This window comes from Bos indicus x Bos taurus, chromosome 4 (genome assembly GCF_003369695.1).
Source record: "Bos indicus x Bos taurus breed Angus x Brahman F1 hybrid chromosome 4, Bos_hybrid_MaternalHap_v2.0, whole genome shotgun sequence".
NCBI lineage: Eukaryota > Metazoa > Chordata > Mammalia > Artiodactyla > Bovidae > Bos > Bos indicus x Bos taurus.
In genome coordinates, this window is record NC_040079.1 from 26338855 (window position 1) to 26361459 (window position 22605).

The window sequence follows — 22605 nt, forward strand, 5'->3', positions numbered from 1 at the left end:
GCTTGCCTCCCAAAAGCTCACGTGTGGCCTGTGTCTGGACTTTCCTGTCACAGCTCCTTTCACAGGCTCCCCTTTGAATTCTCATCCATAGGAAGGATCAGGATCCTGGTTGAGTTGGGTTTAGGAGAAATAAAAACCGCAGGGTTCGAGGACCTATTTTATCATCAGAGGCCCCCCAGGTGTCCTATAAAGGCTAGTCTCACCCTCTTCTTAATCACCTGCATAAACCAGACGATGAATGTGCTTTATCCAAGTGGAAATAGAAATGCAGCTGCCACCACAATGGAACCTGGGCATCAGCCCCCTTCACCAGGCTGGGAGCACCTGAAGGGTAGGGACCCTGTCTTACCTTCCTAGTATCAAGTATAGAAGATACTCAAGAAATTGTCAAAATGAGATAATTTTATTGAAGAAAATTTTAGAGTGTTTCACCAAAAAAAATTTTGTTTGAAGTAAAATGTGCCACAACTTTTATATGGCTTGTGTGTGATAGTTCATGTCATACACCCACTATACCACCGCCACAGCTATTCAATTCAAAACTCCTAAGGGCTTCTCAGAACCCCAGCACTGCAATGAGCACAATACTAAATAGCCACTCTGCTAAAACCTGGGTGGAGACTCCGAGTACACAGCACCCCATCCAAGCCCGTGTTCAAATGCTTCCAGTCCTTTCTGCATGCTCATCATTTAACCATCTCAAAAGAGGAAGACATCGCCACCTCCATGATCCACTCAGCCCACAGAAGTCTGTGACTGGCACGTCTGTCCCCCCTTCAGCCACGTTCTCCTGCTGTGGAGATCAGAAAGCAGCAACACAGTTGCCACCTCCCTAATGTTCAGATAAACACAACGGCTCAGACATGAGCTCCTGAAGCCCAAGAGAGGCAGAGGAGGGCTTCAGACATCCTACAAGGTCAGAGATCCGTCAGGTTTTTCAGCATCTGGTGAGGCAGCAAGAACTAGAGTGGGGTTTCTCCAAGGGTCCTGCAGCAGTGCAACCTGGGAGTTTAGTGGAAACACAAATTCTTGAACCCCTCCCTTCCTGCTGGGTAGGGCCCAGCAACCTGAGCTTTCGGGAGTCTTCTGGTGACCATGGTGCACACCCAGGTTTGAGAAGGACTGGACTAGAGCTGGTGTGTCCACAGAAACTGCTCGGATACAGCACTGCAGTGTCAGCAGAGTGGGAAGGTCGCCCCGTTTCTCAGGAACAGACAGGGTGCTTTCAGGTTAAGAGGAGCACCATTTTTCACCTGACCTGAGTCAGGGTTCCCCTGACAGCCAGCCGAGGGCTCACACTAAGTCCACACAGACGACACAGCCAGACAAGTGTCACCCCCAGCTTGGGGATTCTGAGCAAAATCCCCCTTCTCTGGTACAAAGATTCACATACTTGCTTTTCTTCTCTGATATTTACAAAATCTCTGATAGCTATGGGATTCAAAGATGGTGCTTATACTTAAAGGCGCCTTTCCTTCCATGTTACATATTTGGGGCTTTTAGGTCTTTGGGGGCCAAGCAGAACCAATTGCGGTTTTCTCTCTTAAGTATCTTCACACAGGCTGGGGAGATCCCAGAATATCAGTAGAAGGCAAAAGGCACATTTCCAGTAGTGACTCCAAGAGTCAGGGTCAGCCATGCTTAAAGGAAAGGGCTGCAGAAGGTGGGAAGATATAAGAGTGGAGAAAAAGAGGATGAAGAGTTTGGTCAAAGAGAAAGGAGAGAGGGACAAGGGCTAATTTCTCTCTTTCTCCCTGTAAATGCCATGGACAGAGGAGCTGGTGGGCTACAGTCCGTGGGGTCAGAGAGTCGGAAATGACGTAGGGACTAAGCATGAGCACCCTGCACCTGGACCACCGACCTGTCCTTCCTTTGAGCTACTGTTCCCGAGGCCTAGCGAGGTCAGAGCAGGGCTGACCACCCCGGTCTCCATCGGTGTCTGCGGGTAATTCAAGTCAGACAAGAGTCAGGCTGCTGAGAAGAAAATGGTAGTAACAAAAAAATATTTATTATTTTTCTAGAAAAAGATGAGGGAAGGAAACTGTGGTCGAAAGAGGGACCCATGAGCAAATGCAATGCTTTTTGTCATGTCTACTTTAAAAAACAAAACCCCTTTGGGCAAAAGAAAACTCGTGAAAGCTAGAACTGCCCTTGGACAGCGAGGTTCACTTCTAACCCAGATTTATAATAACTTCTAAAAGTTCTATCAATTCCACCACACTGTGTGGGAATTACCGCACACTTTCTCCCCCCCACCCCTTAACTTCTGAAAAACCAAACTGGCTCACTCACTCATATCTGGGTTTAGCTGAGGAAGTAAAATGCGTTTATCATTATCTACCACAGAAAAAGCACACTCAGTTTGCATCTCAAGATTGTCTTCAATAAAGTCTATTTTGCTTGCAACGGTGGCACAATCCTGCTTTTTCTTCCCCAGGTTCTGTTCTCTGCAGGCTAGAGGGGCTGGGAAATGCTCTCGCTTAAGTCTTGCCTTTCCCCTTCTTTGTCTTGGCAGCACCTGGCCAGCGGAAGCCGCGCAGCTGCAGGCAGTCGGCCACGTTGTGTGCGATGTAGTAGAGGTTCAGCATGGCGGCGGGGCTGAGGATGTCCACTTCCGGCTTCTTCTGCTTCTTCCCACGCGACTTGCCCCGGCCTTTCTTCTTCCCTTTAGCTGGCTTTCAAAGACAAGTATATACAACGGGGCAAAATTAGTTCTTGTAACCTTGAAAATATGTTGAAATATGTTGAAAATATAACATTTCCCACCGAACTTAAGGGGAAAAAAGTTCCTACAGGGAAAAAAAACTGACAACAAAAAACGTTTGTATAAAGCGGTAAGAGAAGTCATATGCAGCCCGATGCAGCGACTGCTTATCAGGCACCGTCCCAAGACCCAACGTGATTTAAGCGCCCAGAGACTGGGAGAGCAAGGCGGAGAAACTGAGGCACAAGACCTATACATTGCGGGCTGTGTCATTCCATGAGAGGGTGAAGTACAGGGAGATAAACCGGGGCGGGAGAGAGAAGGTCAAGGGCCAGAGGGGAATGCGTGTAGGGGGAGGGGAAGGCTGTGTTCCAGGCTTCCCCAGCGCCTCCCCAAAGATGCCCTCCCAAGAAGAGAAGTGGCCTTCTCCTCTTTACTTTTGTTAAAACAAAACAAAAAAACTCCAAAAAACACAAAAAACTAAAATAAAAGCCCCAACCTATGGCAATTAATATGTGGGTCTTGTTTGCAGTTTGATTAGAACAAACCATAAAAAGGCATTAAAAAAAAAAAAAGCAATTGAGAAAATGACAATATCAAGTAATTATTAATTCAGTTAGGTCTGAGAGTGGCTTTGGGTCATGGAAGAAAATGTTCACACGTTCCAGACATGCATACTAAAATCTGTAGGCATGAAATGAAGCCTGAGATTTTCCTTTAAAATACTGCACCTTGCCCACCCCCACCCGACCAATAAAACATAGATGAAGCCAAGGTGGCAAAATGCTTACAATTTCTGAATCTGAGATATGACTATATAGTGATTCATTTTACTATTCTTTTTGTGCATGTTTCAGAATTTTCCTAATAATGATTAAATTAAAATGTATTGGCTAATTAGGATCAAATACATATTTTGGCATTTGTTATGTGATACTCTCAACCTCATTAAGCAGTCATGAGGATTAAGGGAGACACGAATCTCAGGCACATAGCAAGTGTCTGACACTAAGCACTTAATAAAGGACGTTGCCATCACTTTTATCATCGCTAATCCTCATGAGTTTCAAGGGAGGGAGGTATATTCGTATCTTAAAAATGGAAAAGCAGAGGCTCGGCAAGGTCACAGTGCAAACCAGCATTCACCAGGCTCAGGAGCAGTGCTCTTGCCATAATCACACTGCCTGGTTAAGGCCCTGTGGGCACAGGAATGGATACCATCCTAACCTGGGAACAAATGATTCCCCACGTTTTGCTACAGCCACACGAGGCTGCGAGGAATTTTCTATTCCTATGACCCACCCATACAGAAAGTAACAGATGGGAGTATACTACAGAAAAGGTGTCTCTTCTAGGCAAGGGAAAGGAGGAGTGTGTAAGTTATCAAGGATGCCTGCAAGGGCTAAATGTTTGTATAAAATAGACGTCCTGTTCATAGCACTTCACTTTAAAAATGTCCTCACTTAAACAAAGAGAAACATAGTCAATGTGTTAAAAATACTAAAATACATTTTTGTTAAGTGAAATGGAGGATGTTCCTAGATATGAAATGCAGGAATGAAGATGAGACATTATGTTACAACATAGTGGCCTGGCTTCTGTGAGGAAATCCAAATGAAGAGAGACAATATGGAGCCCATATGATAACTGCACCTCCCGATAAAGCATCCTGGTGGGGTACTGGATGTCCACTGCCATAAGCTCTTAAGGATTCTGAGTCTTGGCTTCCTTTATGATTTTATACTCTTTTGCATGTCAAACACACTTGACTTACCTGGAATAACTGCCAAAAAAAAAAAGTGTGTTTTAATCTCTAAAATGGTTTGAGAACTAAGATTCACACAGAGTTTGACATTTTTATTCAAGGTTCTCATCTTTCTGTAGAAATTGGCAAACTGATTCTGAAATTCATATGGAAATGCAAAGGATATAAGACAGAGGTTTGACATTTTTATTCAAAATTCTCATCTCTTTGTGGAAGATTCTAAAGTTCATAGGGAAATGCTAAGAGTTTTAAAAAAGAAGAACAAAGTTGAAGGACTAATACTACCTTATTTCTAGAATTATAAAGCTATAGTAGTCAGATGGTATTAGTGTTAAGATAGACAAATAGATTAATAAAGTGCAAACTAGACCCACATGTATATTTAGATAACTGATTCAAATAACTGATTCAACTGATTTTCAACAGAAGTACCAAAGCAGTTCAGTGGAACAAGGATAGGATAATCATTTCTATAAATGCTGCTGGAACAATGAATATCCATGTGCAAAAGAATGAACTTCAATCCATATATGTTCCATATGCAAAAAGGAACAATGAATATCCATGTGCAAAAGAATGAACTTCAATCCATATATGTTCCATATGCAAAAATTAACTCAGAATGGTTCACAGACCTAATGGCTCAAAATTATAAAACTTACAAAAGAAAATACAGAGAAAATACTTTGTGACCTCGGATTAGGCAAAAATTTCCTAGATATGATATCCAATTTGATGTCTGTAAAAGAACAAATGGGTAAATTCACCATCAAAATGAAAACTTACGCTCTTCAAAAGATACTGAAAGGAGAATGCAAAGCAAAGCCACAGACTGGGAGGAAATACTTGCAAATCGTATGTCTTGAATGTGGTGATGGCCTAATGTCTGTACACCTATGCCAAACTTATCAAACTGTACATTTTATATATGTACAATCTATTGTGTATCAACTCTAGCTCAATAAATCTGTTAGAAAATTACTATAAAGGAATGAAAATTTTCAGTTCTGAGCTGGTTGGGTTGATTGACTACAACCCCATGGCTCTTGGCTATTGTGGTCTCAGAACACAGAGCTCTCGACTTAAAACTCTCTGAATAATGAAGACCATTTTAGCTTCAAGCCACACTTGCCTTCCTTCTAGTACCCAAATGCGCCAAGATCCTCCCTGCTCCCTCCTCTTCCTGCAGATCTCCACAGCGGGCCTAATTTGTTTCTTATCTTTGTGCTAGCCTTTGCTCAAATATTACCTCTTCAGAAAAACCTCCCAGACACCATGCCTGTATTCTTTCTACTACTAAGGTGACCATATAATTCATTGCCCAAACCAACACACTGCAACAAGCATTAACTGGGACTGTCCCAGGCAAAGAGGGAGGAAGTACAAATGGCCTCCCAATAACCCTCCCAGCACTGTCACTTCCTATCTCCTTGCCCCAAGCACTCTTTACTATTTAATAATACTTTTTGTTTATATATTTATTGTATGTTTCCCTACCCAGAGGTTTTATCTATGAGTTCGCTTAATTCCCCAGGACCTAGAACAATGTCTGGAACACTGCAGGGATGAATAAAATATGGTGAGTGAATAAAATGCAACTCAGATGCAAGACAAACAGCTGAGAAAAGAAGAGAAGGAAAGGCAAAGGAGAAAGGGACCAATGCAGCCAACTGAACGTAGAATTCCAGAGAACAGCAAGGAGAGGTAAGAAAGTTGTCTTAAATGAACAATGCAAAGGCACAGAGGAAAACAACAGAATGGGAAAGACTAGAGAGATCTTCAAGCAAACTGAAGATACCAAGGGAGCATTTCATGCAAGGGTTGCACAATAAAGGACAGAAATGGCAAGGACCTAACAGAAGCAGAAGAGATTAAGAAGAGGTGGCAAGAATCCAGAAGAGTGATACAAAAAAGTCTTAATGACCTGGATATACATAATGGTGTGGTCACTCACCTAGAGCCAGACATCCTGGAGTGTGAAGTCAAGTGGGCCTTCGGGAGCATGAGTACGAATAAAGCTAGTGGAGGTGATGGGATTCCAGCTGAGTTATCTCAAATCCTAAAAGAGGATGCTGTTGAAGTGCTGCACTCAATATGCCAACAAATTTGGAAGACTCATCAATGGCCACAGGACTGGAAAAGGTCAATTTTCATTCCAATCCTAAGGAAGGGCAATGCCAAAAAATGTTCAAACTACCGTACAATTGCACTCATTTTACATGCCAGCAAGGTAATGCTCAAAATCTTTCAAGCTAGGCTTCAACAGTAAATGAATCAAGAACTTCCAGATGTACAAGCTGGATTTAGAAAAGGCAGAGGTACCAGAGATCAAATAGCCAACATCTGCTGAATCATAGAAAAACCAGGGGAATTCCAGAAAAACATCTGCTTCATTGACTATGCTAAAGCCTTTGACTGTGTGGATCACAAGAAACTGTGGAAAGTTCTTAAAGAGATGGGAATACCAGATCACCTTACCTGCCTCCTGAGAAATCTGTTTGCAGGTCAAGAAGCAACAATTAGAACCTTACATGGAACAAAAGACTGGTTCCAAATAGGGAAAGGAGTACATCAAGGCTGTATATTGTCACCTGGCTTACCTTATATGCAGAGAACATAATGTGAAATGCCAGGCTGGATGAATCACAAGCTGGAATCAAGACTGCCAGGAGAAATATCAACAACCTCAGATATGCAGATATTACCACAGTCATGGCAGAAAGGGAAGAGGAACTAAAGAGCCTCTTAATGAGGATGAAAGAGAAGAGTGAAAAATCTGGCTTAAAATTCAACATTCAAAAAACTAAGATCATGGCATCCGGTACCATCACTTCATAGCAAGTAGATGGGAGAAAAGTGGAAACAGTGACAGATTTTATTTTCTCCAAAATCACTGTGGATGGTGACTACAGCCATGAAATTAGAAGACTCCTGCTCCTAGGAAGAAAAGCTATGCTAAACCTAGACAGCATATTAAAAAGCAGTCACTTTTTAACTTGGTCAACAAAGGTCTGTATAGTCAAAGCTCTGATTTTTCCAGTATTCATGTAGGGATAAAGAAGGCTAAGGGCTGAAGAAGTGACGCTTTTGAGCTGTGGTGCTGGAGAAGACTTTTGAGAGTCCCTTGGACAGCAAGAAGATCTAGGCAGTAAATCCTAAAGGAAATCAACCCTCAATATTCATTGGAAGGTATTGATGCTGAAGTGAAGCTCCAATACTTGGCCATCTGATGTGAAGTGCCCACAAACCGGAAAAGACCTTGATGCTGGGAAAGACTGAGGGCAGGAGAAGGGGGAGAATGGGGCGACAGAGGATGAGATGGTTGGATGGCATCATAGACTCAATGGACATGAGTTTGAGCTAACTCCAGGAGATAGCGAAGGAGAGGGAAGTCTGGTGTGCTGCAGTCCATGGGGGTCGCAAAGTTAGAAACGGCTAAGGGACTGAACAATAACAACAGTCCACAGAAAGAATCCCACTTGGGACCCTAGACAGGGCAGCAGAAGCCAGGTGCCTGACTAGTCGCTCTTGGTATGTACTGGCGCCCTGGGCATTTTCTCGGTGTGAAAATTGCTCCGCAGAACCAAAGGACTTCAACCAACCAACTCACAAAAAGAGGGCCTGATTCTGCGGTTACAGTCCCCTTCGGCAGGCGCAGACCACCAAGAAAACCCCTCTCCCCCCTCATCTTTACCCAGAGCGCTCAGATCACTGGGCTGGACACCGCCACCCCACGACCCTTGGAGATGAAGGCGCCAATCTCTTGGCCCGGGCAACAAAGCTTAGTAAAGCGTGCCTCTACAAGACAAACGGTACTTAAACCAATTTAAAAAGTGCCTCGGAACCTCTTAGACGTAAGTAGAGTGTATTACCATGGTAATGCGTTCTCAGTTGAGCCGGTGAGTATGGCAAGGGTTCCCAATCCTGAAAGAAAGACAGAGACCCGAGTTCTCCGCATCGCCTGGGGGCGGCGCCCCCGCGCCCATTCCTGCCGCTCACCGGGCTGCCGCCTCTGCACTCGCCAGCGAACCGCTGCCGGTCCCGGGACCTCGCCCCGTTTGTCTGGGACCGGCTCCCGCGGAGCGGCGCAAGGAGGCCGAGGCGCTCAGGGGAGCCCGGCGGGGCAAGGGGGCCGTCAGCCACCGAGCGGCCGCCACGCCGGACTGCGCACCCGCCGCACGGATGTTCCGGGATGCTCGTCTGCGACAAGTGCGCCTCTCGGGCGCTGGAGAGCCGCGCGCACAAACGTCGGGAGGCGCGCGCCGCGGGGGCGGGGCCGCGCAGTGTCTACCTGTTGCCTGGACACCCGGGCCTGGCGCCCGGCCGTTGGCAGAGTCCGACCCGCCCACCCCGTCCGCGGAGCCCTGCCCGCCTTCCTGACAGACGCCGCCAGCCCTCCCGGATACGCCGCGTTGGCCGGGCCACTGTCCCTCGAGCGACTCTGGCTAAGGTTGCGCGCGCGTGGAACTCAGGCTCGGCGCAGCGGCGGCTGGCTCCGGGCCACACCCGGCCGGACGGGGCGGGGGTACCGTCTTGGCCTTGGAATGGGCGGATTCAGCTGTGAGTGTGAGCTCTGCCACTCACTGACTGACCTTGGAGAAGTTAGCCAAGACTCCAGTACCTTTTTTGGGAAATGAGATAAAAGCCTTTGAGGGTTGAAGTGAAAACAACATGCGGAAATGTCTTAAAAGAGCCTGTAATAATAGAAACATTACAAAATTAAAAAAGTTTTTCATGATTTATTTTGGCTGTGCTGTGCGCAGGCTTTCTCTAGTTGTGGCAAGTGAGGGCTACTCTCTAGTTGCAGTGCTCTGGCTTCCCATTGTGGTGGCTTCTCTCTTTGCAAAACACAGGCTCTCGGCACTTGGGCTTCAGTAATCGTGGCACACGGGCGTAATTGCCCCACTGAGATGTGGAATCTTCCCGGATCAGAGATGGAATCCGTGTCCCCTGCATTGGCAGGCGGATTCTTAACCGCTGGAGGAGCAGGGAAGTCCTACAAAATGGTTTTTAAAAGAGCCTGAAAAAAGTTCTTATACCGGTTGTGGGAAAAAGCAAGAAAGGACCCAGTAGAGGGAGTTCTGCTTCCAACCGTCAGCTCATCCTGACATCCTCCCTGCGGAGGGAGAAACCTCCCTGCGGAGGGAGAAAACAGTTTAGGACCAGGAACCTCATTCATTTTAATGACTCATCTCCTTTCTTTTTATTCAAGTTATCAGGCATCTATCATGTGCCTGACACTCAGTTTTGGGCCCAGGAATTCAGCCGTAAATGCAACAAAGTTCCTTTTTTCTTTGGGTGAGGGACAGGGAATCATGTGGGGGGAGTGGCAGACATAAAAATGATAGGTGCAACAGGATGTATTACATTGAGTTTATAAAATTGATGTGATGATGGCTGACAATTCTTAGACTGGTGGATAGGGAAGGTCTCTCTGAGGTTTAGCTGAGATTTGGACGATGAGTCAGCTATGTCAAGGTCAGGGGACAGGACATTGCAAGCCCAGGGCAGGAGGAGGAGACTGGACCCAGATGCAGGGGCGGGGTCCTGAAAGGCTCTGCAACCAAGGTCAGGTGTGTTTTTGTTTTCCTTCATATGTTTGTTGAACTGGCTTCCAAAGGGGGGGTATTTGTACACCAAGTTCTCATATATTTCCTTTCTCTAATCCTTCATCAGCAAAGCAAACCCAAGTTCCAGCTACTTTTAGGAGACCTGTGCTTTCTCCTCTGCTGGCCCCTCTCTTAATCCCTGGGTTGGGGCAGCTCATACTCTTTGCTTACAGTCAATGGGTCATCACAACTTTCTCAGGTTAATGTCTACCCTGGCTTAGTTTCAGATCTGTTCTAGTCCTGCTTTTCCTGAGTTCCAGATTGGAGGTCTGAAAAAAAAAACCCAAAAACATATAAAGCACAGGAAAGCATGAAAGTGGACAGGTGGAACATAAAATGGATGTCTAGTGACAACTGGTACAACCTCAATGGCAGCACCATTTTCCACTGACCGAAAGAGTCATCAGTCTTTGCACTGGAGAAAGCCTTAGCACTGACCTGCAGGAGGTGTGGAGGGCTGCTGAGGTGTGGGGCTGAAAGGCAGACTTCCTTACAACAAAGAGCACAGGTTGCTGTCAGAGTCAAAGGAAACTGGCATCGACAACATAAGCATTTTTCTTAAATACCAGTCCACTTAAGAATCACTTAATGTTCAGGACTTAAGATCCATTTGTTCTACAAGAACTGAACAAATCTTCCTGTGTAAACTGGAAGATGATGTTAAATTTAGATAACTATTTAAACTCACATTAGAAAAGCACTAGTTAATTTTATCTGTTTATGAGTACACATCCTTATGTCTTCTTTATAAATAGTAACTGTGCTGTTCTTAAAAAAAATTGCCAGAAATAAAGTGTGCATTCTTAGAATATTCAAACTTAGAATATTCTGTCACTATCTTTCTTAGAAGTTACATTTAAAAATTCCTATTTCTTCCTTTCTACTCTGGTGGTTTCTTCCTTCCTCCCTCCCTCCTCCCCTTCCTTCCTTCCCTCTTTTTTTTTTTTAATCTCATTAAGTTCAACAGTATAGCACTGCATTCACTTCATCCACTGTAGCCTGAATTTTGAAGAGGAAGTTGTAGAAAAAATAAAATTCTTTGTAGATAATCTCAAGCACTAGGGGCCCAACAGTGAGAACCTTGGAGTGCAGTAAGACCAGGTGGGGCAGACTCAGGAAATTATCTAGGGCTGGGGCTGGCAAACTCAGAAAGTAAATGTTTTAGGCTTTTCAGGCCTTGTATCCTCTTTTTCCAACTACTCAACTCTGCTGATATACAATGAAAGCATTTATAGACAACACATGAACAAATGAGCGTGACTGTGTTCCAATACAATAATTATGGAAACTAAAATTTAATGTCCCATAATTTTCATGTGACATATTTTTCTTCTATGGATCCCCCCCACCCCACCACCTAAGCATTTAAGAATGTAAAAACCATTCTTAGCTCACAAGTTGTATAAAACTGCCAGTGGGCCAAATTTGGGCTATAGTTTGCTAACCCCTGAGCTAGAGAATTTAAATTTAAATGTTATTCCTGCTGGAGGATTCTTTAATAGGGTGGGAATAACCAGTAATTATTGAATACTCATGTTTAACAAGCATTATTCTAAGCACTACTATATTGATGCATTTAATCCTTATAAAGGAAAGTTATGACCAACCTAGACAGCATATTAAAAAGCAGAGACATTACTTTGCTGACAAAGGTCCATCTACTCAAGGCTATGGTTTTTCCAGTAGTCATGTATGGATGTAGGAGTTGGACCATAAAGAAAGCTGAGCGCTGAAGAATTGATGCTTTTGAACTGTGGTGTTGGAGAAGACTCTTGAGAGTCCCTTGGACTGCAAGGAGATCCAACCAGTCCATCCTAAAGGAGATCAGTCCTGGGTGTTCATTGGAAGGGCTGATGTTGAAGCTGAAACTCCAATCCTTTGGCCACCTGATGCAAAGAGCTGACTCGTTTGAAAAGACTCTGATACTGGGAAAGATTGAGGGCAGGAGGAGAAGGGGACGACAGAGGATGAGATGGTTGGATGGCATCACTGACTCAATGGACATGAGTTTGGGTAGGCTCCGGGAGGTGTTGGACAGGGAGGTCTGGCGTGCTGCAGCTCATGGGGTCACAAAGAGTCAAATACGACTGAGTGACTGAACTGAACTGAATCCTTATAATTCTGGTGAAAGTGGGTAGTATTATTACCCCCATTTATAGATGGGGAATCTGAGGCATTGGAGAAGGAAATGGCCATCCACTTCAGTATTCTTGCTTGGAGAACTCCGTGGACAGAGGAGCCTGGCACGCTACAGTCCATGGGGTCACAAAGAGTTGGACCTGACTGAGCGACTAACACTACTACTAATCTGAGGCATAGAGAGATGAAATAACTTGTCATTTACCATACAGCTCATGGGGGCAGAGCCTGGATATGCCAACTCACTAAGTTGGGTGCTGTACCGTCAATCTGAGTCCTTATGCTGTATGGCCTTTCTGGGTAAATTACCTCACATCTTGCAGCACTGACATATTTTCATAGGCATCCACATGGAGGATCTTTGTCCTGCTAGCTCCATTAAGCATTTGAACAAAAAGTTACAGAATATTCAAAGTAATGTTTCCATTTGGAGGCAAGGGGACAGATGGTGCTGTCTTATTTAGTAAGAAAGTCACCGTCACCAAAGATGTTTGGGCAGAGGTGGGATGACTTTTGTACTCTTGCAGTTCCTTTGAAAGGCTTTGGTTATTTTCTTTTCCATAAAATAAAAGTAAAAATTTTAAATCTTGCTTTTTGAAATTTAAGTCTGACTAATTACTAAAGGAGCAAACAGGCTATGCATCCCCCACAGCCCACTCAGACACAATCTCATTCAGCTTACAGGAGCTGAGAGTCTGAATGGCCAGAAGAACTGCTGGTAGCAAATTGTATTTCAGCTGCTGCTGAGTCACTTCAGTCGTGTCCGACTCTGTGAGACCCCATAGACGGCAGCTCACCAGGCTCCCCCGTCCCTGGGATTCTCCAGGCAAGAACACTGGAGTGGGTTGCCGTTTCCTTCTCCAATGCATGAAAGTGAAAAGTCAAAGTGAAGTCACTCAGTCATGTCCGACCCTCAGCGACCCCATGGACTGCAGCCTTCCAGGCTCCTCCATCCATGGGATTTTCCAGGCAAGAGTACTGGAGTGGGGTGCCATTGCCTTCTCTCTAGCTTTGGCCTATTGCTGTGAGAACTGAGCGAATCTCTTAACCTCATCCCCAACACAACATACACACATGCACACACCCTGTCCTTCCCGTCTATACCTTTTCTTCTGACATTTCTTTTTAAAGTTAACCTCTTTTCTTTTTGGCTGCACCACATATGGGATCTTAGTGACAGAGGTTGAACCTGTGTTCCCTGTAATGCAAGCTTGGAGTCTTAAGCATTGGCCCTAACATTTCTTAGCTGGAAAATGCCGGAAAGCAGAGTTAAGGAAGAATTATTTAATTATTTGATATATTAAATTTAACCATACAAGAGAATACTGATATAGAAAAAGAGATCTACAGGATAAATAAAAGAAAGAATAGAACAGTACATTGTGCTCCTATCTGTAAAAAAAAAAAAAAAAAGTCAACGACAAAGAGATGGATATGGGAATTTTCTGAAAGAATAAAAAATAGAAAAAAATACTGACAGTGATTAATTCTGGGGAACAAGATGAGATCTGGGTTGAGAGATTACATTTTCCACTGTGTACTCTGAAAATTATTTGAATTTTTTACACGTACCTTCTTAATAAAAATACCAACACATAAATGTATTCTTCAGTTTTACACATGTTCCCTCATGTCATATCCTCTACCCAAGGCTAAAATTTTCTTTACTTGAATCTCTTTTGGCTACATCAATAGCTGCAAGTATTTTCTTGCATTATACCTCTAATACTGATAGAGTAAATGAACCAATATTGCTATTTGTTAGTGTCTGATGAGTTTTAGTGGGTTGAATTGTGACCCTCTAAAAGGTATGTCCATGTCTTCATTCCTGGAAACTGTGAATATGGCAAAGATGTAAGTAAGGATATTTAGGTGGCTACAGAGCTCATCAACTATAGCATCCAATGAGAGCAAAGTCATGAGTTTGATTGTATAAACCAGTGTCATTTTTGTCCCAAAATCACAGGTGCATTCTTTTTTTTTTTGGCTGTGCCATGCATCTTGTGGGATCTTAGTTCCCTGACCAGGGATTGAACCCAGGCCCTGACAGTGAAAGCACTGAGTCTTAACCAGTGGACTGCCAGGGAATTTGTCACAAGGACATTCTTAATCTCAGCTATTTTTATTGTAAATATGGGTCATCTCAAGAAGGACTAGAGAAAAAAGAATTCTACTTGGAGGGAAAACAGAAAGCACGGAACACTGGTCTTTATATGACAATGATTAATACTTTTCAGGTGGAAGAGCCGGGGATCTATGGACAAGGAAGGTCAAGAAAGCTACACTGAACATATCAGCAAAAAACACTGAAATGGGTGGTTTGAAATATTCATTGGAAAGCTGTTGATATCCTCAAGAAGAATCTCTAGGGAGTTCCCTGGTTGCCTAGTGGTTACAACTCCTGGCTTTCACTTCCATGGCCTGGGTTCAATCCCTGGTTGGGGAACTGAGATCCTGCAAGACAAACAGCGCAGTCATTAAAAAAAAAAGCATCTCAGAAAGTCCCACCACCAATCTCAAGGGCAACCTGGGAAGCTGCTGTGACTCACTGTCTACCCATATGTCTGGTTGCAACTGCCTCCCTATAGGTAGTACGCTTCTCTGGTCCAGCGTTAGGCTCATCCACGTCAACTGCTTTTTGTCAGTAGAATATAAGCAATCTGGGCTTCTCTGGTGGCTCAGATGGTAAAGAATCTGCCTGCCATGCAGGAGACCCAAGTTTGATCCCTGGGTTGGGAAGATCCCATGGAGGAGGGAATGGCAATCCACTCCAGGAGTCTTGCTTGGAGAATTCCATGGACAGAGGAGACTGGCGGGCTACAGTCCATGGGGTTGCAGAGAGTCAGACACGACTGAATGACTAACACTTTCACTATGAGCAATTTGACCTGTGCCACACCCAAGCAGGAGCTTTAAATGTGCTTGCATGGTATGGTTCGGTCTTTTGCTCTGTCCTTAACTATAAGAACACCATGTTCCAGGTAGGGACTATTCCATCAGCCTAGTGCCAGAATAAGACAGCATCTGGAGTAGAGCTAATCCAGAAATTTAACCTGAGTTGAGCAGAGTAGCAGCTACCTGCCAGGACCAATAATGAGAGAAAAAGCTTTGTCAGAAGTCACTGAGATTTTGCAGTTGTTTATATTAGTCTACCCCCAGGCATCCCTTTAATTTTAACTTTCCTTTCTAGATCTAATGTCTTTAAGATTCCCTTGTGTTGAAGAAGTCAAAGACCAATTTCTAACTCCAGTTCAATTCTCTTTTTATTAAAGTGCTTCAGTAGATATATAGTGTTACGAACAATCAACACAAACTTTACTGAAACATTCACAAATAAAAATCTTCTACTTTATAAATCACTGAAATAATGTTCTTCCATGTTGTAACAGTAATCATCATTGATTGATTACTCTGAATTTATTCCTAACCACACACATGTATTCTCAAATAGGGTGATTCAAATCAATTACTGTAACGTATGGGACTGGCTTTCAGTACCTGAATGCTAATCCCAGCAAGTCAGTAGAAAAATGATGTGATTTGAAACTAATCAAATATCCTTGGTGCCTCAGTTTTCCCATCTGCACTGAGAATTAATCTTCCCTTAGAGACGATTTATTTAAAGACAGTATGAAATGTTAAAGTTTAGTATACATCTATGCCTTAGAAAGCATTCATGTGCGTATTTTTAAGAGTAACCTCTGTTCTTGACTAAATTAAATACTATATACTGTGTATTCAAAATAAATAGATAATTGCTCTTTCCTTAAAAGTTGTCTTTTCACTTAAATCACATTAAAATCATAAAATAGAGATTAATAATGATATACTCAGTAAATTTTAATTGCAATGAGGACTGCTGTGCTACTCAGGCAAAATTTACAGACTATTTTAAGTTTCATCCATTACACACTTAACATTCTTCATGATCTCACCAGAAAAAAACAAACAAAAAGAAATCCTGCTACTCTACAGCACAAGGAGGTAAAATCCAAGCTATGATCAGAGTTTTGGTTTAGTTTCTTTGGGAATTATTAGCAACTCTAACAGGACTTCCAAGAGAGACTCTGGTTGACAAAGGGTGGAGTAAATAAGCTGATTTTGACTAGACCTCCTGGCACCATAAGAGAGGCCTGGTGCTATCACTAAAAAGATTCAGTAGAGTCCTTATTGCAGGGAGGGGGCATTTAAAGTAAAAAAGCTTGAAACTACAGATGCCATAACTTTGAGGACAGAAGAGAAATAAGATTATCCTGACTGAATCAGAAACTTCCCTAAAAACTGTTTCAGTTGGGAAGCATGTGATTCCCAACTGAGAGAGAAGTTTAAAGAGGTTGGTACATGAACCCTTACATTTTCAAAGAAATGTGTAATACTTTTAGGTAGAAACAGAATTGCTAAATATCCACAGGACACTTTTTACTGCTAGCAGTAAAAAGAGGGGGGGACAAAATCACCAATCAAAATAGGAGAAAAAGAAAAATGGTAAGCTGTGATGGTCTTGGTGTTCTATTTCATTAAAAAATAAATTGATCTTGAGCACTAATGGATGTGTCACCTCAATAAATAAAAACTCCTATAGTTAACTTGTCATTTAAAAATTAACTGGGTGAAAAGGATAATTTTCTGCAATGTACTCAGTCATTTTAAGACTGAAGTGGTTTCAGAAACACATGAAACATCCTTGGAGGAGGCCTGACTGTTTCATATTGGTTTGTGGCAGATCACTCCATGCTGTACATAGACTACACGAGGAAATTTCACATTGAACATAGATTTCTTAAGGAATAAAGAAAAAACACTTTAAATGATATACTTTTCTCTAACATGCAGTATTTATGTAACAGTAAACCATCATCCTTCCCAGAGAAGATGCAGGTGCTCTAAAGATCATCTTAGAGCAAATTTTAGAAAGAGGTGTCAAAATGTTAACTTTTAAAATATAGACTTAATTTTAATGTTAGGTTTGCAAACCCTCTGGTAATCCAGGGTGAGCAAGAAGAAAATGTCCTCTCTATTTTATGACCTGCAGTTCCTATTACCTATGATGAATGCTATAAGTCAAATGCCATAATAAACTTATTCCTACTCTTGGGGCCAGTAGAGGCTAGCCTGGCTCTAGGCAAGACTAAAGAAGGGAGCGGTCCCACATAAGAGCCTGGCCAGGACTGATCCAGTAGGAGATTTCAAGGCCAGCTGGGCATCCAAGTGACCCCAGGGCAAGGAAATCAATTTTTTTTTTAATCACCCAGGATCCCAGCCTTCTACTATCTCCAGGCCTAACTGTCCCCAGAACAGTCCTGAACCACGCTGGGTGTCCTAAGTCTAGGCCAGCTCTACCCTGAACAAGCACTCCCAGGGCTGGAAACAAAAGCTGAGTGGGCAGGGTTGGCAGAGCACCATTTATTGGAGCCAACCCCCACCTATCAGATGCTTGTTGACAAGAGCTCAGTCAGTGATTCTGGAGCAGCTCCTCCCAACAGATGGGCTGTGAAAACACCTCTCTCTCCAGCCAGAGCTCATAGGAATAGTGGAAATCCTCAGGCAGATCCAACCTCTGCCCCAGCACACTCTGCAAGCAGTTATCCACAGGTGAAAACTCAGAGTCCTGGGGTCTGTCATACCGGCGGCTGTTAAAAGCTTCAATGTTGGCCCTCAAGGTGCATTCTTCCGCTTGGAAGTCCCATGGCCTGGCATCGATGTCTGTGTTGGGAAGATTAGAAAGAAAAAGATGTATACAACTCAGGACACTCCTCATCTTAGCACAGAGCATGGTCTATGGGACACCAACAATGGAACAGCTCAGAGTTCCCTTTTTTGCAAAGAGCAATGTACAAAGTCAGTACATAACATGCTGCTGGTCAGGTTTAAAAAATACATGCCCATGTACATATGCTTATACGTGTAGAGACTATTTTTGGAAGCATCTAGAAACTGGCTAACAGTGATAACCACTGACAGGGAAATGAGGGCCCTGAGGGAAATAAACTTCTTTTTATTGTATTTCCTTTTCATTATTTCATTCTGTTACTAATTATATATATTTTCCCAAAATAGCAACTCAATTCCCTCTACTGAACTTTCCTTGGGAATGGAAGTTACCCATTTGAAAGAAATCACAGTTTTCAAGGAATGGTAAGAGGCAGGAAGGGGAACAAGGAGAATCAGCATGGACTAACTACTAAAGACTTTCCTGACTCCCTGGATCCACCTCCCCCAACCCTGTGCATGATAAATCCATATGCAGCTTATGTTAATATTATGAGGTGAAGTCTTCCAAGAAAGTTAAAACAGAAAACAATCTGCTTTGCTTCTATTTACCCCATTTAGACGTTTATTTCAGGGCCAGAGGTATGTATTTCCCAGATTTTTTAACGTCTCGCACTCAACAGGTGCAGCTTGGGTTTGGGCTCATGATGGCAGCAGTGACAGATTGCCATTTGTAAGATAAAACATGCCCATGTTTTAAAAACCTAGAAGAACTTAGGCGTTAGGCTTCCCTGGGTAAAGAGTCTGCCTGCAATGCAGGAGACCCGGGTTCAATCCCTGGGTTGGGAAGATCCCTTGGAGAAGGAAATGGCAACCCACTCCAGTATTCCTGCCTGCAAGATCCCCATGGACAGCGGAACCTGGCAGACTACAGTCTATGGGGTCTCAAAGAGTCAGACATGACTGAGCGACTTCACTTTTACTTTCTTTCACCTCACAAGAACTTGAACAGTTAATTGTGCTTTAGGTCTTAGAGAAGTTGCATACTGACTTATTATCTGCTAATCATATGGTTCCCTTAGTTCTCTGCACTCTATTTACAGCAGCATCCTCTATATTCAAAAGAAAGTGAAGTTGCTCAGTCATGTCCAACTCTTTGTGACCCCATGGACTGTAGCCTACCAGGGTCCTCCATCCATGGAATTTTCCAGGCAAGAGTACTGGAGTGGGTTGCCATTTCCTTCTCCAGGGGATCTTCCCAACTCAGGGATCAAACCTGGGTCTCCCACAATGCAGGCAGACACTTTACCATCTAAGCCACCAGGGAAGCCCCATCCTCTATCTTCAGGCAGGTGACAAATCCCAGCAAAGACAAATCGTTAGTCATCTAACCAATAACTCTTAAACACAATTATGCAAATGATGGCCAAATCCCACTACAGCTCTTCAAAATAAATTCTTCCAACTCTGGTAAGCCTATAATATCTTGGTAGGTCAATCAGAAATATAATGTCTCCTGATACAATATGTGATATGTGATATAATATGCAGTTCACTATAGTATAACACATTACCTAGACTGTACTATAGCTAAAAAGATTTAAGTTGAATTAATCAAACCTTTAGATCTACCTTTTAGCCTACAGATAATGCCAGAGATAGAGAAACAAGGTAAATGAAACCACAAAGAAGCAAGCAGACAAGTCCAGAAGGTGGACATTCTGTAGAAGAGCTGGTCTAGTTCTTCTTTGTCAGTGTTATGGAAAAAAAAAAAAAAACAAAACCCTGCTAGATTCAAAACAAATAAACGGACATAACAATCAGATGAAACTTGTGGTCCTGGGCTAGATTATGACTTGGAAAAAAAAGGCTTTAAAGAACATTTTGGGGCAACTGGGAAATTCTGAACATGGACTTGATTATTAGATAAAATGAACATATATTGATATGGAAAGAGATAATGTTAACTAAAAAGAGAAGATTATAAAATAGCATATACAATTTGCTTTCATTTAAATAAAACCTATACGTATATGTAGAAGAAAAAGTCTGTAAGAATATATGATAAGATTTCTGTTTCAATCTTTGGGTGGTACAAATGTGGCATAAATATGATAATACAGTAAAGTGTTTGCTTCCTTGTATTTTCTAACTGCTTTGTAATAATTAAAGGTTATTTTAATTTTATGGCTTCCCTGGTGGGTCAGACATGCAATGTAGGAGACCCACGTTCAATCCCTGGGTCAGGAAGATCCCCTGGAGAAGGAAATGGCAACTCACTCCAGTATTCTTGCCTGGAGAATTCCATGGATAGAGGAGCCTGGTGGGCTACAGTCCATGGGGTCGCAAAGAGTTTTTTAATCTTAAAAACCTCTCAGAGAAACCTGTCACTTAAAGGAACATTTTGAAAAAGGGTAATTATCCCTCAAGTGACTTGTTTTATAATAATGAATTACCACAGCTTACATGGAATAGGGTACATGGCAGTGCCTTACTGTTTGTTATAGCAGCACCTGACTATAGTCACATATTTTCTCATCTAAAATATGTTAACAGTTCATACCAAAAGAGTAGAGAGGTCTAATTAGCTTTGTTTAAACCCCGGGCCACTCCCAGAGGCCAAAAGCTCTGAGAATACTCACCATTCCCGTAAGCCCAGTCATCATTCATGCGGTGGCGTACTTTCTGATAAATGGCTGACATGGTTTTCATGTTGCTTTTCCTCCACTGGCGCCCCAGGTACTTGGTCTGTATTTTCAGCAGCTTCAGCACATAAAGTTGCAGCATGGCCTGTTTGACCTTGAGGGCCCGCTTTAAGATTGGAGCAGATTTAAATACTACCAGCATCTGTCCATTTAAAGAGGGATAAGGATGAAGAAGATAGATAAGGATCTAATGTTTCCTGGAATTTCCAACTCACAGATAAATTAAGCCAAACCTGGCTAACCTCAGACTACCGTGGGGAGCTTTGGGAAATCTATAGTCCAGGCTCCATTTAGACTTAGTCTTTAAGAAAAGAAAGGAAGCACTCCATTTACATTTCACAATTCAAAATATCTAATATGCAAAGTGTCAAAAAATTTTGTCAGCCACACATGCCATTTCTACAGTTACCAGTGTATGTTCTGGAGGTAATTGTATATATGTGTGCATTACTTTTATTAACAAAAATGATAGCAAATACATACCCTTTCACACTGTTCCATACCTTGATTTTTACTTAACAATATAACTTGAAAATTATTCCAAAGCAGTATAGAACTGTCTCATTCTTTTTAATGGTTGTATTTACATTCTACTGTAATGATGTACCATAAATTATTTAACCAGTTGGTATTAATGAACATTTATGTTGCTTCCAATCTTTGATGATTACAAGTAATGCTGCAGTGAGTAATCTTAGACTTGTATCATGATTATAATGCATGACTATAATCCAAAAAACAATGCTAACTTCCTTACCAGAGCTGCCCTGAGGGAGGGTCCATATTCTGTTCCCCGAAAAGAAATGGATTGGGAAATAATTATAAAATAAGTGCCTAGAATTAGGAGGTTCCAAGTCTTATGGAGCATTCAGTGTCTGTCTATAGAGCTCACAAAGCAGGAAGTCCATATTTATTAAAAATTTAAAAAATCCAGTTAGTGGACACCATGATCTGAAGTCCTACTCACCATGGTTCTTGAATGCTTCCATTTGGTCAGTTTATTGAGCAGCCTCAGGAGATTGATGCAGGAAAAGAGGTTTCTCCAGCAGAACTGGTTGTTGTCTCCAGCTTCCTGTAATAAGGCATGTCCATCATTATCTCATGGGGCTTCCCTGGTGGCTCAGATGGTAAAGAATCTGCCTGCAATGCAGGAGATCCAGGTTCACTCCCTAGGTCGGGAAGATCCCCTGGAGAAGGGAATGACAACCCACTCCAATATTCTTGCCTGGAGAATTCATGGACAGAGGAGCCTGGCAGGCTACAGTTCATGGGGTTGTAAAGTCAAACACAACTGAGCAACTAAGACTGAGAGAGCATTATCTCAACCCTTCACGGATCATAGCCTTGTTGTGGCGAAGGGGCTTGCGTAACTCAATGAAGCTATGAGCCATGCCCATGCAGGGCCACCCAAGACAAACGGGTCACAGTGGAGAGTTCTGACAAAATGTGGTCCAATGGAGAAGGGAATGGCAAGCCACTCCAGTATTCTTGTGGTGAGAATCCCATGAACAGTATGAAAAGGCAAAAAGATATGAGACCTGGGAAGATGAGCCTCCCCAGGTTAGAAGGTGTCCAACATGTTAAAGGGAAGAGCGGAGGGCAATTACTAATAGCTCCAGAAAGAATGAAGCATCTGGGCCAACATGGAAACGACCCTTAGTTGTGGATATGTCTGGTGGCAAAAGTAAAGTCTGATGCTGTAAAGAACAATATTGCATAGGAACCTGGAACGTTAGGTCCATGAATCAAGGTAAATTGGATATGGTCAAGCAGGAGATGGCGAGAGTGAACATCAACATTTTAGGAATCAGTGAACTAAAATGGACAGGAATGGACGAATTTAATTTGGATGACCATTACATCTACTACTGTGGGCGAGAATCCCTTAAAAGAAATAGAGTAGTCCTCATAGTCAACAAAAGAGTCCAAAATGCAGTATTTGGGTGCAATCTCAAAAATGACAGAATGATCTTG

At 42.8% G+C, this 22605-nt stretch overlaps 2 protein-coding genes across 6 annotated transcripts in view; both read right to left on the reverse strand.

The window, feature by feature from the left end:
- Positions 1-1972: 1972 nt before the first annotated feature.
- On the reverse strand, positions 1973-8829 carry SMKR1 (small lysine rich protein 1). Of its 3 annotated transcripts, none has more exons than XM_027539017.1 (3): positions 8761-8829; positions 8342-8393; positions 1973-2675 (listed from the first exon to the last, which is right to left on the reverse strand). In XM_027539017.1, exons 2-3 carry the CDS (start codon positions 8342-8344, stop codon positions 2481-2483), a joined length of 198 nt encoding a protein of 65 aa, XP_027394818.1. In that variant the 5' UTR covers positions 8345-8393; positions 8761-8829; the 3' UTR covers positions 1973-2480. The 3 variants fall into 3 exon arrangements, 2 of the variants coding, with proteins under 2 accessions (XP_027394818.1, XP_027394817.1); XM_027539016.1 differs by lacking the exon at positions 8761-8829 and adding an exon at positions 8469-8526; XR_003510701.1 differs by lacking the exons at positions 1973-2675; positions 8761-8829 and adding an exon at positions 6590-6630 and having other exon boundaries at positions 8342-8671.
- A 6633-nt stretch (positions 8830-15462) lies between these two features.
- The window catches only part of STRIP2 (striatin interacting protein 2), a 49075-nt gene continuing 41932 nt past the window's right edge, over positions 15463-22605 (reverse strand). For all 3 annotated transcript variants that reach the window (XM_027539019.1, XM_027539020.1, XM_027539018.1), the window contains 3 exons: positions 21599-21703; positions 20569-20773; positions 15463-17920 (listed from right to left, as the gene is read on the reverse strand). In XM_027539019.1, the coding sequence (XP_027394820.1) occupies positions 17670-17920; positions 20569-20773; positions 21599-21703 (561 nt within the window). In that variant the 3' untranslated portion in view covers positions 15463-17669. The remainder of the gene's footprint in view (positions 17921-20568; positions 20774-21598; positions 21704-22605) is intronic.